The sequence below is a fragment of the Vigna umbellata genome, chromosome 3 (assembly GCF_029865625.1).
Source record: "Vigna umbellata cultivar VRB3 chromosome 3, Vumbellata_1.0, whole genome shotgun sequence".
NCBI lineage: Eukaryota > Viridiplantae > Streptophyta > Magnoliopsida > Fabales > Fabaceae > Vigna > Vigna umbellata.
In genome coordinates, this window is record NC_142167.1 from 49,549,359 (window position 1) to 49,567,921 (window position 18,563).

The 18,563-nt window shown below is 32.0% G+C and overlaps 1 protein-coding gene and 1 pseudogene across 2 annotated transcripts; one reads left to right on the forward strand and one right to left on the reverse strand.

The window, feature by feature from the left end:
• Nucleotides 1-560: 560 nt before the first annotated feature.
• LOC124825281 (SNAP25 homologous protein SNAP33-like) lies at nt 561-5,097 on the reverse strand (annotated as a pseudogene). The gene is made up of 5 exons (XR_015785273.1): nt 4,867-5,097; nt 3,888-4,411; nt 3,687-3,775; nt 2,871-2,974; nt 561-2,359 (listed from the first exon to the last, which is right to left on the reverse strand). The product of XR_015785273.1 is annotated as an SNAP25 homologous protein SNAP33-like (transcript).
• Nucleotides 5,098-9,155: 4,058 nt separating this feature from the next.
• Nucleotides 9,156-14,144, forward strand: LOC124825282 (auxin efflux carrier component 4-like). Its single transcript, XM_047297868.2, has 6 exons — nt 9,156-10,737; nt 11,221-11,533; nt 11,851-11,936; nt 12,616-12,773; nt 13,395-13,471; nt 13,567-14,144. The coding sequence occupies exons 1-6, from the start codon at nt 9,528-9,530 to the stop codon at nt 13,631-13,633; spliced, it is 1,911 nt and encodes a 636-aa protein (XP_047153824.1). The 5' UTR covers nt 9,156-9,527; the 3' UTR covers nt 13,634-14,144.
• Nucleotides 14,145-18,563: the final 4,419 nt, after the last annotated feature.

Below are 18,563 nucleotides of genomic sequence, written 5' to 3' on the forward strand. Positions count from 1 at the left end.
CCACAGGGACATAGTTTGGTGAGTGTTATCTATAGAAATGAATAGAGCATAAATCGTTCGTCGAATTTTATGATTAGGTAAAGCACACGCCTTAGCCATGTGCTATACTTTCACGGGTCTTCGATGGTTTTGAATTGGTTCATATTTTGTCCCCTTTTCATACCAAAATTATATCTTATTAACAAAGACAACAGCCTCCGACCAAAACATCGTTAACTTCTTCACATATTTTCTAAACAACAAAACATTGCTCGAACACGTATCATAATGTAAATTTTAAATCTAATTTAATTTAATTAATTTATAAAATAAAGTTTAAGTACATTTATATATTATAAATTAGTTTGTGTATCATATAACTATTCCGATAGTTCAATATTGAATGGTTCCATTAGTCAAGAACACCTAACAAAGCAGTCTGTAAGCAAGAATTAAAATTAAGAATGATTAACTTAAACTAAAACATGATGATTACCAGTTAGGCTATAATTAGGTGAGCATTAATCTAAAACTCGTCTTGAAATCTATAAATACAAATTTGATCTATTACAATATGTCAATTAATTTAATACACATTGATTGCTAGATTGTCGAATCTTTGCTATCCTCTACAAGTAACCTCTCAATACAGTCGAATAATGATCGGTGCAAGGAATTGAAAAAACAAAGCTCGGAAGACGGTTAACCTCGATCGCACAAACCAAAACATTTGACGTGCAACATGGGACCGTGCAACGTAGGACCCCAATTAAGCTGAAGAAAACTTAATGGTGACCAGAAGGAACATGATAACAACGTAATTGAGAAAACAAACTTGCTAAGACTAGATTAGATGTGAAATGAAAATAGTAGCAAAGTCACCAAATACAAACCACTAAGAAATTCCACTATGCATTCTTTATTAAAGTAAATATCATAAATTGGATTCTGAGATCAATATTAAATTTAAGATTAACTCATTAAAGCAGGTTGGCCATAACATATAGTTCCTTTATCCCATAATAATGTTACTTAATTTGACATCATCAACATCAAGAATAGACATTGATAAAAATAATGGCATTCTCAAAGCCACACATATATTATAGATAGAAATTACATTAACAAAGGCAGCAAGTTTATGTAAATGCCAAGTGAGACGCAAGTGTCATTTTACCTTGACCAATGAACTGAGAAAATTGTCCGATCATGATACCCTGTAAGAGTGCAAGATGTCTCCCGAAATTCCAATAAGAAAAAAAATTAAAATATCTGGAAAGGAAGGGGTATACTAATATGCCTTCATTATTAAGTGTATGCTATAGTAAAAAATAGTATTATGAACACAACCAACCTATGCAATTGATTTCATAATATTTGAAAGAAACTAACGATGGTGTTTCAAACTATTCTAAGCTATTATATGAATATAGCATAATTGACAGTCAAATTACGATTTCAAAGATCAAATATATCAAAATTAGACATTTCAATAAAGGCATGGTAATGAAGTCAAAATTGGAAAGAAGATCAAATTATGATAATGTGAACTAGAAAGTTGAATGGGAGAATAAAGGATGAAAGAAAGGAAAAAAGATTTCCTTAAAACTCTAAAGGAAGAAAAGTCAAAACAGAGTTAACTTCATAGTAGCCAGCTATGCTATTTTCGCCATTATTATAACCGAATGTCAATTATTGGAAAATCTTCACTATTTGAATCTCATAGCAAACCAGGGCAACTCCAGTCCACTACAGCGTGATATTGATTAGTGTGGAGGGATTAGAGAAAAGGTCCTAAAATTAGGATGTTAAGAAGGGGAAGAATTAAGCATTAAATATTCAAAAAAAATCTGGTTTCTGTACTTCTATTGTTCCACTTAAGCCTGTTAAAGAGCTATTGGTTATGTCATGATACACTCTACTTCCAGTCCATACGCTTTATCCCAAAAAATAGGTCCTATACCACTTGACAATGTTCCTCTGGGAAAACCAGTTTCAAGATTTAAAGCAATAACCCATAATAATAACATTAGTACATAAATGTGAATGGCTAGCATCAAATAGCTTCTTATAAAATATGAGATGTCAAATACATATTCTAGTATTCTATAGAAGGGGGAAAAAATAATGTAAGAAAGGCATAAAGGAAATTTCTAACTAGATGAACAATAAAATAATGTAACAGATGAACGATGTCTATATAAAGATATATAAAGATGTCTAGAGAGATGCTTAAGCAAAATAGTAAATAGCCCACATGCCTCTCAGAGGTTTCCAAGACAAAAGAAATTACTAGGTATATTATACTTACGTTCCTGCAATCTCTTGGTAGGTACTGATGATGATAAAATCCATTCATGGCTATTAAATCAGCAGTGAACTGGCATTCGAAAGGCAAAGTAAGATAAGAAAGAAGAGGGACATTAACCTGTGTAACATAAGGAAGCAGTATATGCCCAAAAGTTGAGTTTTGACTTTGCTGGCATAAGGAAGCAGTATATGCCCAATTTAAATGAGACTTCAATAGCTTCAGAACTCGCTATTTCTTAACTTAAGTTGGCAAAATATTGGTATCATGTTCCTAGTCTTTCTATAATAAACATTTCATGAAAACATAGAAGTTCAAGATTATTAAATTTCTATATTCAAATCACTATTTTGTTAACTGTATGAGTCATATAAGGTCTAAAAGCATAAAAGATGTTACATAATATATTCAAGAATCATTATCTCTATGGTAAATATTGAACTCTCCAAACAGAGAGATAGGTAGACGGTGTGGATTTCATGTAGGATGCATCTACATTTACGACAGCTTTGCAAGAACATTAAATTTTGAGAAAGGAATCTTGATGGACAATTATAACAATTTTTTAAGTTTACAAACTTACAAAGATCGATGTTGAGCAAGAAGTAGTAACAGTGGGATTGCCAACTTTGGTTCATCTTTTGTAAGTAATGTGTCTCTAAGTCTGCTAGTTGACTTTATCAGTGCCTGCAGTTATTAGCAGATAACATAAGAAACTTACCATGCCAACCCCAAGTCAGACGTTGAAACTTATAAATAAGTAGTGACTAAAATTAATTAATACTAGAAAATTCATTATTTTGCTGTAACGAAAGCAAAAATAATGCAACCAAAAAATTATTCAAACAAGAGCAGTTTCACTGGTTTTTCTTTTTCTACATTAAAATAATCTAAAGAGATCATAAGCATACTTCTAAATAAAATAGTACACTAGTTTGCTTTCTTTACAGGAAATTAATGAAAAGGGATCATCCAACTAATTCACACTTATCTACTTCAGGAAGTTAAATCTATTATCCTCCCATTATCATGGATAAATCAAGTGATTTTCATTCAGTATAAGTGTCACAATTTTCTAAAAACCAAAATTAAATCTGATATCGAAGTCAAAGTAGATTTTTCTTTATGAAAATCATATTTAAGCTACGTACGTATATGTTTAAGATCAAATATAAACACTACATCCAAATATAACATAACCCAAGCAAGTTTATAGATTCTAACTAATATCTACAAATTAACCAAAATATATCCTAGATTATTTATATAGAGAATTAAAGTGAATTAATATTATATCATTGTATCACAACCATAATTACACCACATTTGTTAATCATCAATAATGGAGAAAAACAGGTTTTTTAATCATCAATTATGACTATGCGGAGAAGACATTAACCTCCAACAATAACTGGGCCTGTTATTGCTCGTGTCTTCTTTGGTTTCTAACTTTTGGAGGCCACCAAGGCTTCCCAATAGCTTTTCCCCCTGAAAAAAATAATTAGTTAGATTTAGAGCAGAATGCTATTTGAATTCAAAAGGGGTTTCATAACATCACAATATTTTCAGCAAGGTAAAACAGCATGAAGAAGATTGATACCCGACTTAAATCGTGGTCAATGTTAACAGCAACATGGTGACTCTTGGTAATTTGTTCACCCTGTTGATGAAGGGTGACTAGTGTTTTGGTGGCAACCTCTCTTATATTCTCTGCAAACTTCATACAGTTGTTGACTGAATTTGTGGTCTCTTCAGCCTTGTAAACAGCAGAACTCTCCAGTTCTTTAACCGATTGATTCTCTAATCTGCCTGAATCGCCAAAATTATTATTGTACTTGTTCCGGTTGGCCGATTGAAAAGCATACGATGTAAATGATGATTTCTTAGTGGCATCAAGGGGTTGCTGTTAACTTCCAGCGTAACAATACTTTTTGGTATGCTTCTCCTCATCATCAGAATCAAATGGATTAGTCCAAGATTCAATAGAACTACGTTTAGCATCCTTCAAATGAGATTTCTTTGCACCGGGCATTATCTCTCTTCTTGCAAAATTGATTCAGAGCCAGATTAAGAAGTAAATTTCTCAAAATCTGATTCGACCTAAAAAGATAACCTAATTTTTTCCTGCAAAGACAATCAAGTGCTATTCAATCACTGTATATGTTCCTCAACAAGCAAAAGAAACCCAAATATAAAATTCTTAAATCACTTATCACAAAAGCACTAATTTTGTCAAGAAACCTTATTCATAACTTGACTAAAACTACAGGTTAATGATGGAGCCAAAAAATCGGACCAAAGCAATTAAGTGTAAAGAACCATACTGAAAAACGGAATCAACAACCCCTAACAATGACAGGACACGGATTTAAAGAATAAAAAAAGTACACAAAATCCCAACAAAAAATAAATAGCATTTCTTTTTCAGAAGCCTGTGTAAAAGGATCAAGAAACACCAGATTTTCGAGAATAAAGCAAGCCACGAGAACGAAAAACAGAAGACCCAGATGGATTAAAAGGCTTATCCAAGCAACAGAATCATCAAAATCAAAACTTGTATAAGAGAAAGCAAGATGTACCAGAGAGAGGAAAAGTTGTGCTCAGAAAGACTCGTGAAGAAGCACGAATTTGAGAGGTCTAAACAACTGAGGAAGAAGAAGAGGGTTTCTATAAGAAGTTGGTAAAGCCATGGTCGACGAATGATGGTTTGTGGTGGCTTAGGATGGTTCGCGTTGGCTTGTGAGCAAGCAAATAATGGCGTGCACATAGAGTCCTAAATCCGAAATGTTCAAGCTTCTTTAGAAATGAACGTGAGAGGGTCCCATTTTCTATTTTTTTTTAGTGATGGGAGAAAAAAATTTCAAGTTTTATTTTTATTTTTAATAATTAATTTTAAACATCCGTATATAAAATTTTGCTAGGTAATTTTTTTTAGATTATACGAATAATATCTTTAGATCAAACAACCACTAATTCAAGCACAAATACAAGTCTTTACTTACCTCTGTTCCAACTACATTATAATTCACATAACTACACACAAAGTATTACCTATTCCACTAAGATTCAAACCACAAGTTATTCTCAAACAGAGCATATATCAAGGCAGTATAGCATGATGAACTAGAGTCAACCAATGCAACACTTTAACTTAAAATATATTCTCCAATTACATTTCAAAATGAAGTACGCTCAGGACAATTAACAATTTCAATCAAAATTTATGGTAGTTTTCATAAATATTAAGATTTTCATCCAAAAACAACCATACCCACGATTGTGCTAACCAAAGTAAAAATAAAATAACCTTATAAAATATTTATGTAACAAAAACATCATTTCATCTCAAGCATTCAAGCCAAACATTGAAATCAAACCTTGTTCAAATTTTTTTCACGATAAAACCCTCGACTAAAAACTCTTCAGAGACCTCATTCTTAACGTCATGCCTTCTCATGCTCACTGTTTGGCTTAGTTTCTCGTACACTCTTCTCATCAGTATCTAAATATTTGTTCACCGTGTTTGCACAAAAACCTCTAAAGAATTTAAATAATACGATAAAATTATTAAAAGCACGACTTGTGATAAGAAACCAATTCATCCCATTTTGGTTTGTTGTTCACGCTAACCATTTCGTTGCACTGCTTTAATAGTATGAACATATCTTTTGCAGTTTTATGGAAGATGCAATTTAATCTAAAAAATACAAAATGAGTTGTAGATGATAGCTTTGACCTTTGCTAATTGATTGATGCATAAATTTAGCCTCAGTTATCCAATTTGGTTTATTCTTTTTCCATCAAATTCATGATTCAATGATCTTTAATATGAATGTAAGAACAATTTTTTTGGAGTGTTTTAAAAGGTGAGGTTTTTTAAAAACCATACATATTGCATAACTTCTAAATTATGATTTTAAGTACATTTCAAAATTTTTATTTTGAAATTATATTATATGATTCTAGTCCAATTTTGGACATTGAACTTAAAGGAAAATATTTAATGAAAATTGGATAGAACCTTAACGAATTGCTACAATCCACAAAAGCAAATGCATATCAAATGCAAATCTTGGTGTGGAGCATAGAACTTGTAAGGAACTTTGAAATTTGCTCTCTCTAATACGTTGTATTCTATAGATGATTTAGTGTACTTGAACAAGCTAGAAAAGAAAAGCACGAACAAGGCTAAGAAAGATTAAAAGAAAGTTCTTCTTCTACAAGTGAAATGGTTGATCACACAAATAAAGGAGATGGCAGAATCATCATTTGAGGCTTTTATTGTTGGGGCCTCATACTTTAAGGAGATTGTGTCATGCACCTAAAACCTAAAAAATATTTAAATCTATCATTCCACCTATTGCAAGAAGAGTAGAAACTAAACTTGCATTTCTTAACCTTATTCTTCACATTTATTTTTCAAGAAAAGATCATGAATGTCCTTGAGCTCACCTATGGAGTTTGCGCAAACAAAAGGAATTGAACTAAGGAGGCTTTGAATCCTTGACTCATGCTTAAAATACATAACTAGCTAGTACTGTAGTTGACTAAACAAGTCAACAATTTAAACTAAAAGAACAACTTTCCAATATTGAAGCCGACCATTAATTCAATTAGTTTTCCAGTATTGAAGTCAACCATCAATTAAATCAATTTGCTAATACTGAAGCTGGCCAATTGGTCAAAGAATTAGAGCCATAATAGAAGAGGATGCTTCAAGTGATCAGAGATAGGGCAAAGGATGAAGAGAATAAAAGAATTACAAGAAGCGTGACTAAAGGAAATCATATCATCTTTTGGCTCCTTTATTCCTTTGTTCAAAAAGAGTAAAATATGTTTCTTTGGCTTGTATTTTGTCTTTAGTAGTATAGGTTGGTTCTTTTTTTGTACTTTATCTTTTGTAAAAAGCTTATATATCCTTCTCCTCTTTAAAGTACAAGCAATGTGATACATCAAATAGCTTGGACTTAAAAGAAAAAGAAAAATAGATAAGTCTTCATTCAGTTACTTGTAGCATAAGGCAACTCTTTATTAGCTTCAATTTTGATCTTTTAACAAGCTAGGTACCTTATATACCTTTAGGATGACGAAAAATTGAGAGACGTGGGACTTAAGCTGCCTTAGCCATGTGTTTATGCAGTCCTAGCATCTAAGTCCCACATTTTGTAGCTCACTCACGTATTTTCCTCTCTTAAAGTTATATAAGCAACTCTTAGCCTCCTTTGTAACACATACCTTTGATATATGACATAAGAGTGATTTGTATTTGATTGCATTTCTTCCTTCATATAACATTTATTTCTTAGTTCAATTTTGGATCTTATTTTGTGACAAAAGCAAGTAGCGATCTTCTCCATTTATCTTGGATCATTACAAGAGACGTGACATCTTTCAACTCCACAAGTTTTTTTTTCTTTTTTTTCTGTCTTCTACTTGTTCATTCAATTCCTTTCCAATTTTGCTTGTTTAGTCTTAATTTCTTTCTTATCTAGGCTTATTATTACATATCAATGTTGATGCCTTTAAATTTGAAGATGAAGAATTTTTTAATAAGGTGGTTCAGTTTAGGAATTAAGAGATCTTAGTGTAGACAAAATTTGAATTACAAAAAATAGAATTGTTTTTAATTCTTACACATTAATGTATCATATCTAAGTAACGTAATTAATAATAAATTTATTGTCAATAAATCTTATCAACAAATTTTAACCTATAAATAATCTGATAAAAAAACATTACCAGTTTTTTTATGACAAATATTAACTATCGATAAATTCAATTCTTTTAGTCGAAAATGAAAATGTATATTATATGATTACATATATCTACAAAAATAATTATTTTTTATAATATATTTATTTATTTTATTATTTACCTTGCTTGAAATTTAATTCAGTGATAACTTCTTGAACGAAATATAAATTTTATAAATATTTAAAAATTATCTATATTTATGTTAAGTATAATTGTATATTGATAAGTTGAAATAAAATATTTTAAATTATCACTCAGTACAATAATTTTAATTCACTTTATATTATTTCTATCTTTTGAATTTATTTGAAAAGTTGAATTATTTATTATAAATAAATATTAAATAAATTATTATAAATAATATATAATATATTTTTTTCACAAAAAAATTATTTATTTATTCATCAATTTTAAGTTTAATACATTACATTATATTAAGCCATTATAAAAAATTATTTAATAATAATTTAAATTAATATATATAATTGTAAATTTTTTACTATATTTCAATTTTATTATTATTATTATTATTATTATTATTATAAAATTTATTTTTGTTATTAAATATTAATATAATTAGAAGATATCGGTCCATTACTAGTTTGTTAACAAATTGTTGGTTTTGATAAAAGTTGAATTATTTATTATAAATAAATATTAAATAACTTATTATAAATAATATATAATATATTTTTTCACACAAAAATTATTTATTTATTCATCAATTTTAAGTTTAATACATTACATTATATTAAGTCATTATAAAAAATTATTTAATAATAATTCAAATTAATATATATAATTGTAACTTTTTTTACTATATTTCAATTTTTTATTATTATTATAATAATAATTATTATTATTCAAAACATAATATATAAAATTAACCACTCTTATAAAATTTATTTTTATTATTAAATATTAAATATAATTAAAAGATGTCTGTGCATTACTAATTTGTTAACAAATTGTTGGTTTTGATAATACATTTCAACTCTAAAGTAGACCTCTAAAAGAACTCTCTATACCTTTTCACAAAAACATGGTGTATAGAGTTCCCATTTTTCAATTTTATCCCTCAAACCGAGGTAAAAGTTTATCCTAATTTCAGAAATTTCTAATGCAAAAATTAAAGTACACATACCCATGTTCAATAACACCAAAGTGGTCCCTCTCTACCCATCCCAAAAAATAATACTACAGAAGAAAATAAATACTCATCCATACACATAATACTTCCCCCATGCCCTATATATACTCCCTGCAACCATCCCCTTTCTACTCTGTCAATCAATTCAGGCTTTTTCTCTTCTTTTCTCTCACACTTCATTCTGCACACACTCATACACAAACTCAGTAAACCAGTAACCAGAGCAGTAGCACGCAACCCACCAAATTGCATAGCTGGGATCGTATTAGATCCAGTTAAAACATTTACCATCCACTTTTAAACTCAAAATCAAGTCTTCATTATCAGGAAAAGAAGATGATAACATGGAAAGACCTGTACACGGTGCTCACGGCAGTGGTGCCTCTGTATGTGGCCATGATCCTGGCCTACGGTTCTGTGCGGTGGTGGAAGATATTCTCGCCGGACCAGTGCTCCGGCATAAACCGCTTTGTGGCTATCTTTGCCGTGCCCCTCCTCTCCTTTCACTTCATCTCCACGAACAACCCCTACGCCATGAACTTCCGCTTCATTGCTGCCGACACCCTCCAGAAAATAATGATGCTCTTTGCCCTGACTCTCTGGACCAACCTCACCAAAACTGGCTCGCTGGAGTGGATGATCACCATCTTCTCCCTCTCAACGCTCCCCAACACGCTCGTCATGGGCATCCCCCTCCTCATCGCCATGTACGGTGACTACTCCGGCTCCCTCATGGTTCAGGTAGTCGTGCTCCAGTGTATCATTTGGTACACCCTCCTCCTCTTCCTCTTCGAATACCGTGCTGCCAAAATCCTCATCATGGAGCAATTCCCTGAAACTGCTGCTTCCATCGTCTCCTTCAAGGTCGACTCAGACGTCGTTTCGCTTGACGGACGGGACTTTCTCGAAACAGACGCGGAGGTCGGAGACGACGGCAAGCTCCACGTCACCGTGAGGAAATCCAACGCTTCCCGACGGTCCTTCATGATGACGCCGAGGCCCTCCAACCTCACCGGCGCTGAGATTTACAGCCTCAGCTCCTCGCGTAACCCCACGCCACGTGGTTCCAACTTCAACCACGCGGATTTCTTCTCCATGATGGGGTACCAACCACGCCACTCCAATTTCACCGCCAATGATTTGTTCTCTTCCCGTGGACCCACTCCACGACCTTCCAATTTCGAAGAAACCTCCACGCCTCAGCCCGTCACAGTCGCTTCTCCCCGCTTTGGGTTTTACCCGACTCAGACCGTGCCAGCTGCGTACCCGCCTCCCAACCCGGAGTTCTCTTCTGCTCCTACTAAACCCACAACAGTTACCAAGAACCAGAACCAGCAGAATCCCACTAAGGGTGCCCACGATGCGAAAGAGCTTCACATGTTCGTATGGAGCTCCAGCGCCTCGCCGGTGTCGGAAAATGCGGGGCTGAACGTGTTCGGGAACACCGACCTTGGAAGCTCCGAACAACCCGACCAGGGTGCCAAGGAGATCAGGATGTTGGTGGCTGATAATGCCCACGTACAAAATGGGGAAGCAAACATCACAGGTACTGATTGAGCTTCTTTCCTTTTCTTTTTCCTTTTCAGGGTTAAATTGTTCTTTGCTGCAGTAATTGCAGTGGCAGGATCCTAATTGGTCGAATTTAGTTTTAGATTTTTGTTTGAGTTTGTTTAATTAGAAGTGAAGTCTAATATCTCTTCCTATGTTCAATTTTAGTTTAAAAATAACACAAATATATATATATATATATATATATATATATATATATATATATATATATATATATTGTAAATTTTTTCCTTAATTTGTTATATAATACAATTTCAATTTTTAGACAGTTTAAAGGGCTAGGTTTATTTGGGAATAATTAACTTTTGTTTTAACTGTAACCATGACATTTGTTATAAGAAACCTTGTGACTGTAATTGTGATTTGATATGTGTCAATAGGGAAGTTTTAAATTTTGGTTGGTATAATGATAGTAATTTGGAATGATACTTAATGAGATTGTTTTGGTGTTAAATTGAAGGTGGTTTGGAGGCCGAACTTGGCGGAGAAGAGTTCAAGTTTCCGGTGAACGGGGGAGAACAAGTGGAAGAAGAGAAAGATAAAGAGAGAGAAAAGGAGGGGCTGAATGGGCTGAACAAGTTGGGGTCAAGCTCTACGGAAGAGCTCCACCCAAAAGTTGGCAGAGCCGGCGAGCTCTCCGGTGGCGGAAAACACATGCCTCCGGCGAGTGTGATGACTCGTCTCATTTTGATAATGGTGTGGAGGAAGCTTATCCGCAACCCCAACACGTACTCCAGCCTCATTGGTGTGGTATGGTCCCTCGTTGCCTTCAGGTAGGTGAATCAAAGTCAACATTATTGGAAAACTTTTGACTAAAAAGCATCTTACGTAAGAAAAAAAAATTAAATTAAATTTTAACTATATTTTAACTTTCCACACTTTGAAAACTCTATTTTGTATGCTTAATTTTAAGATTGAAAAGTAATTTGGAGTAATAAAAGTATAGTCTAATATTTAATTAGGGCAACAAAATGAAGCATGACTAGTTTCTCTTCCTCTCACTTTTTGGTTATCTGATTGAAGTAATGTTGTACTAATTATTAATGGTTAGTGACACATGGTGTTGTTCATGGTTAATGATGACGTACAGGTGGCACGTGCACATGCCCAAAATAATAGAGAAATCAATTTCTATACTGTCTGATGCCGGTCTTGGAATGGCAATGTTCAGCTTAGGTGAGTGGTCGCAAATCCATTCTCCAAATCCATATTCCCCCCAATAATTTCATTCTTCTATCCACAACACAAATTGCTTCCACTTTTACATCCACACCATTATTTTATTACTATTGCCTCCACTTTTTAGTATACGCGTGAATTTTCAGTGTTTCGTTCCAAAACCTTTTAGTGTAAATTGAGACTCTACATGTGATTGAGTTATCCCACTTTAGATAACTCTTATTATTGAGTATGTTAAAACATCGAACAGTTGGTTTGCATGAATCAATGAAAGGCATAAAAAAAGTAGTAAACAATTCATAGCCGTCCATGTTGGTGATGTTTGTTAGCAACAAGTAATGATCAAGATTATATTGTTCACCTGTTGAGCATAATGTCCCGACACGTGGGGTCGGGTCATAAACCAGATCACTTTTCTAGGACAACACACTTCTGGCGAAGCCTACCATTTTGGATAATCAAGCAAAATGGTGGTTTGAATTAGACTAATTACCATTTTCATATAGGGTTAGTTACAAAATCTTATTTTACCTTAATGAGATCTCATTTTAAAAGGTGGAAAACAATCATATACATGAAAGCAAGAAGCTGTAAGTGGAATAGAATATGAACGAATATGAACGTTGCTTTTTAATGTCTTTGTGGTTGAAGATTGGATGTGATTGATGTTTTATAGGTCTGTTTATGGCACTTCAACCAAAGATAATTGCATGTGGAAACTCTGTGGCTACATTTGCTATGGCTATTAGATTCCTGACCGGTCCAGCCGTGATGGCTGCAGCTTCCATAGCAGTTGGCCTCCGTGGCACTCTCCTACACGTAGCAATTGTTCAGGTTATTGCTAACTTCAACTTTTTCTCATGCATTTATGTCCTTACATAACTGGTGAAACAAAGTGAAATAATGTGCCAGTTTAATACTTTAAGAAGATCATGGTTACATTTATGTCACAGTTGCAGTAACAGTGTTGGAAAGAGTGTTACAAAGAGCCTCGATAACATTTCTCTGTATCAAACTCTGAAAATATGGAGCAGAGGTCCACCTTATTGTTTAATTTAGATTCATATAAATAAAATCTCGAGTTACGAATACATTAAATATTTAAATAACAGAGATTAAATCAATAAGATATTCATGCATTTAATAAGCTTTATTTATACACTGACCAAATTGAAAACTTTTTATGTATAGGAACTTTATTGCATCACTGACCAACCGTTTAGAACCATGACACATGCTCATAATGTTAAATTCAATACCATTTCTAAAACCATCATACTCAAGGATGAAAATGACAGCCAAATATATAGAGATCCAGATATCGATACAGTAGTATAATTTTTTTTGCATTCGTCGAGTCCACCACATTTATTATTCCTATTGCCGAAAACTAATGACCAAAAGTACAGTTCTAAAATATCTTAAATTCTTTTCTTACCGTTTCTAATTTTTTAGGCTGCACTTCCTCAAGGAATTGTTCCATTTGTGTTTGCTAAGGAGTACAATGTTCATCCAGCCATTCTTAGCACAGCGTAAGCAATCAAACCTCTATTTTCTTCATCACAATTTTGTTGCCATGAACATACAAATTAACATTATTTTCTTCATCTGATAAATTCAATTGCAGGGTTATATTTGGGATGTTGATAGCACTTCCTATTACTCTTGTCTACTACATTGTTCTTGGTTTATGATATTCCTATGCTACAGTAACCAAGATTGAAGGAAAAAAAAACATGCAAATGAATGTCAACCTTTTGATATTTTTGAAATTGGAGGAACCTCTCACTAACTGGTAATTTCACAACAAAAGGATGCGATTCAAAGTTTTCAAGAGATTGGGAAATTGAAAAAGTATGAGAGTTTGGGAGTTCATGATGATGATTCATTTTGAAGAACCTCAAAGAGGAAGGAATAATAGAGACATAACAGAGGAAATAGAGTTAGTAAGTCAATGATAACTATAAATGGTTCCTTATTTATCACCAGTTTTTGTAAATTTTATGAGAAAATCCCCTTTGAGTCATCAAATTAAGAACATGGTCTAGTGAGTGAGTAGAGGAAACCAAATTAATCAGATGAGATGAGCCTCAGGAAGTCTTTCATTTCATTTTATTTTGCTGTTCTTTTTCATTTTTCATTATTGATATTATTATTATTATTATATATTTAGTAGAAATAAACTAACTTTTTTGTTCATTTTAATTCAATAAAGCACAATTGTATGTCAAATTTTATAATAACTAGTAGAAAAGTCACCTTAAAAGTAAGTAAATTATATGAAAAATTTTATACATGATAATTAAATTTATATTTTTGTCAAACTGTTATAGCAATGTGTTTCTTTTAAAAGCTAAACTCCAAGAATGTATTGTAAGTGGACACTACATATCATTTTGTAGTTCCAATTCAGTATCAAATTATAATAGAATATCTTGTCTTAGATATTTCTCTAAATATTTGATAATCCTTAAGACTGTCTCCCATGGTCTTTACAATGTTTCTACATAAATTGAGATAAAATATGTACAAAATAAATAAGATAAGATTAGTTTAGTTAGAGAAAAATAGATTAATTATCCAATTAGTTTTTAACAAGGCTTTAGATCTTCAAGAGGTGTATTAGAAGCTCATGCTAGCATATGATGTTGTTTCATTAGAAAATCTATAAACTTGACCCCTAGTAAACATGTGTCTTCAATAGTTTTCAACATTATTTATGTCGACTAAGATAAATTCTTTCAGGATTATGGACTATCTCCAACTTTAAAAAATATTTTAAGACTCTCAAGTTCATATGGAAGTAGGAACTTAAGTCATCTTTAAAAGTTATCATAACTGAAATATTGTTGCCTACAATAATTAAGTCAACGTAGGCTAACATATTGAAATTTATTTATCCTTTGTACAATGTAAAATAATGAGTAATCTGAACAGGATTGGATAAAGCCATACAATGATTTTTTTCAACTTGAAAACTAAATTTAGCTTAATGTTTTTAATTTTAAAACTCAGGAATTTTCATGTACACCTCCTTAACCAAATTATCATGAAAAACATGTTATATACATCCATTTGGTGAACATGTCATTTTTTAATTAACACCACTACTAAGAAGGTACTCACGATCACCATTTTTGCCACTAGGACAAATGTTTCATCATAGGCTAACATATTGAAATTTATTTATCCTTTGTGCAATGTAAAACAATGAGTAATCTGAACAGGATTGGATAAAGCCATACAATGATTTTTTTCAACTTGAAAACTAAATTCAACTTAATGTTTTTAAAAATCGGAGGAACTTTCACGTACACCTCCTCAACTAAATTACCATGGAAAACATGTTATGTACATCCATTTGGTGAACATGCCATTTTTTAATTGACACCACTGCCAAGAAGGTACTCACGATCACCATTTTTACCACTAGGACAAATGTTACATCATAGCTTATTCCTCTCTCTCTCTAATAAGGTCTAAATATAACAAGTATCACTTTTAAACGCTATATGCTCTCACTAAGCGATACTTTATTTTGTATACCTATTTATTTTTTAGAGCTTTCTTTCTATGCAACAATTTTTGTAGAATCTATGTTTCATTCTCTTACAAGGCTCGTATCTCATAGACCATTACAACAAGCAAACCAAAATCCTTTATGGCTTCCTTAAAATTCTAATGTTCTTTCCTTGTCTCAACTGCAACAAAATTTCAATGTCTAGTAGAAAATTGTTCATTATTTACAAAGTAAGTAATAGGATAATAAGTACCAAAGGCATGTTGTTGAGAAGATGAACTTTTCAAGGCCTTTAGTTTTCTAATCATATCAACGAAAATTTCTTTTCCATCCCCCTTCACATTTTTGTCAACATATTTTCTTCTTGCACCACCATAACATCATGGATCTCATCAATTCCATGTCAAGACACTATCACATCATTCACACCACTTGTACTTATTCTCTCATCAATTGCCATAGTAGTTTCATGACAATCTCCTCACAACCTCCTTTGACGTTGAGATTTCTCTAGTCGCATCATAATTCTCGTGTCCAATAACATCACTATTTTTATTATTAGTATTAACATTATTATTATTATTATTAGTATATATTATTGTATATATTACTATTATATATTACTATTATTATATAATAATATATAAACTCAAAATCATAATTTATTTGAGGAGTATAAAAAGTATTAATGGGATTCCAAATCATGCATTTCCCTTTTTTTTTCTCGGGGATACCCAGAAATACCACTTTCGACTTTTACTTTCAATTTTATCTCCATCATGACATTGGTGATGTACATAAGTAACCAAAAATATACATTGATCAAAGTTAGGTGATTTATTAAATAATTTTCCATAAGGTGTCAAATAATTAAACACACTAGATAGTGTGTGAGTAATTAAATAACATGTCATTGACACATATTCACTCTAAAATTGCATTAATAAATGCCCTTAGAATCTAAGAAAATATGCCACATTCATAATATGTTAATGTTTGTTGAGACAAGATTGTCTAGAGAGGCTAGACTTTCAAGTAACTCATGTTTTGAAGTTCAACAAATAACATGCAACAAAATATTAATCATAAGATATAACGACTAAACGTTGACATATGCTAAAGGATAATACTAGATGTAATACGTGTCTATCAGATATAACAATCAGAGTATCAAACAAGATAAACGCTTATTAAGAATACAATGGTTGAAGCAAATTTTGTCTAAATGAAAGTTGTGTTTGATACAATGGAAATGTAATCCATGTAAATACTAAGCTGAACGTTGATGCTTAAGATTCAATGTACAAATGTGGTAAGCCACTGAGTGTATAATAGAACGAATTATCTAGGATATCAATATAATGTGTTAAACATCATAAAAAGAAGGGTTAAATATGTTTTTAGTCCCTAAACTATTGGCCGTTTCTGGTTTTCGTCCCTCTTTCAAAGTAAGGTACAATTTGGTCCTCATTCTTTTCGAAATGTTCGTTTTAGTCCTCGGAATTTTGGTTTTAGTCCTCATTTGTTGCTAAATGAGGACCAAATTTTTAAACAGTGTTTAGTTTTCGAGGACTAAAACGAACGTTTTCGAAAAGAATGAGGACCAAATTGTACCTTACTTTGAAACAGGGACGAAAACCAGAAACGGCCAATAGTTTAGGGACTAAAAACATATTTAACCCTAAAAAGAAATATAATTATCTGATATCTCAAACGTATCCAAGGCATAAGACATAAAAAGTGTCAAACGTTATAGAATTCCTAGCAGAGTGTTTAATCACCAAAGCGCTTGAACAAAATGATAAAGCGTCTGAACGTCAAGCTTTGCTAAGCATTACTTGAGCTTAGACGACCTTATGTAACAAGAGCTTAAAAGATCATATCATCTAAGTGTAACATGCCAAACACTTTGCCTTCAAACAATGCTTTTATTATATGTTATGTCTCTCAAGATTAATATTTAATACTTACAAAGACTTCACTAATTTTAATGTTTTCCTTTCATATCTACCTACAATACGAGTAGAAGCAAAACTTGTTAAATTGTTTGAAAAATTTTGAGAGATCTTCTTTAGAATCTTGTCAGATGGAGAATTTAGTTTTAATACCCTTAAGAGATGTTAAATATATAGATAGTCATTTCTTCTTATGTATTAATATTATTGTTGTATAAATCTTATGTTTTTGTAATATGCTATGAATAATTATAACTATGTAAAGTTTTGATGTACATATAATATCTACGAGGTTATGTTATGATTAACGTTCTAGTTGAAAATATTATTGCACATAGAAGTTACTCCTAATTTTTAATTAATATTAATTATTTATATAATAATTATGGTGATACACATAAATGTCCTACACTATCATGATAAGTTTGTCAAGTGGAGGTTCTCACATCATAGGTCTATTGGCTAAAAGGAGTAACAATGCTCATGATACAAGTATCAAATTAATGCAAATATGAAACCAAAAACCAAGGAAAAGGATGCTAGTATGGAATTAATGCAAATATGAAACCAAATATCGAAGAGGATGTTCACTGGGTAGATAGACTTGGACTCACAATTGGATTCCCAACTATCTTCCTCTCAAAGGTGAGTCTCTTCCACATTATACTCATCTGAACTGGTCACCAAGACGAACCATCGGTTCTAATACCATTGTTGGGTCTATTGAGGAGAAGGTTCACTAGAGAGATTCAAACACAATGAGATCTGAGCCCAACCACATAAATGATTCACATCACTCTACCCAAAACCTAAAGGCAATGAGTTAATGGATCTTTCTCCTCTATATAACGTTTTACTTTCTCATTTCTATCCAATATGGGACTTGGATTCCCAACATTGGATACATAATATAAATTGAATTTTGTTTAAAAAAAATGTTGAATCCTATTATATCTTAATTATGAATTGCTACAACCCTTAATCTCAATTTCCTACTTCACAAGTTAAAACTTAAACCAATTAATCAATTAACTAATTAGAAATTGTTAAGTCCTAAGGTCCTAATTTCTTCACATAGCGAACAATTTATATAAATAGAATCCTAAAGATCATAATTATATAATAACTTAATATTGTATGGGAACTACT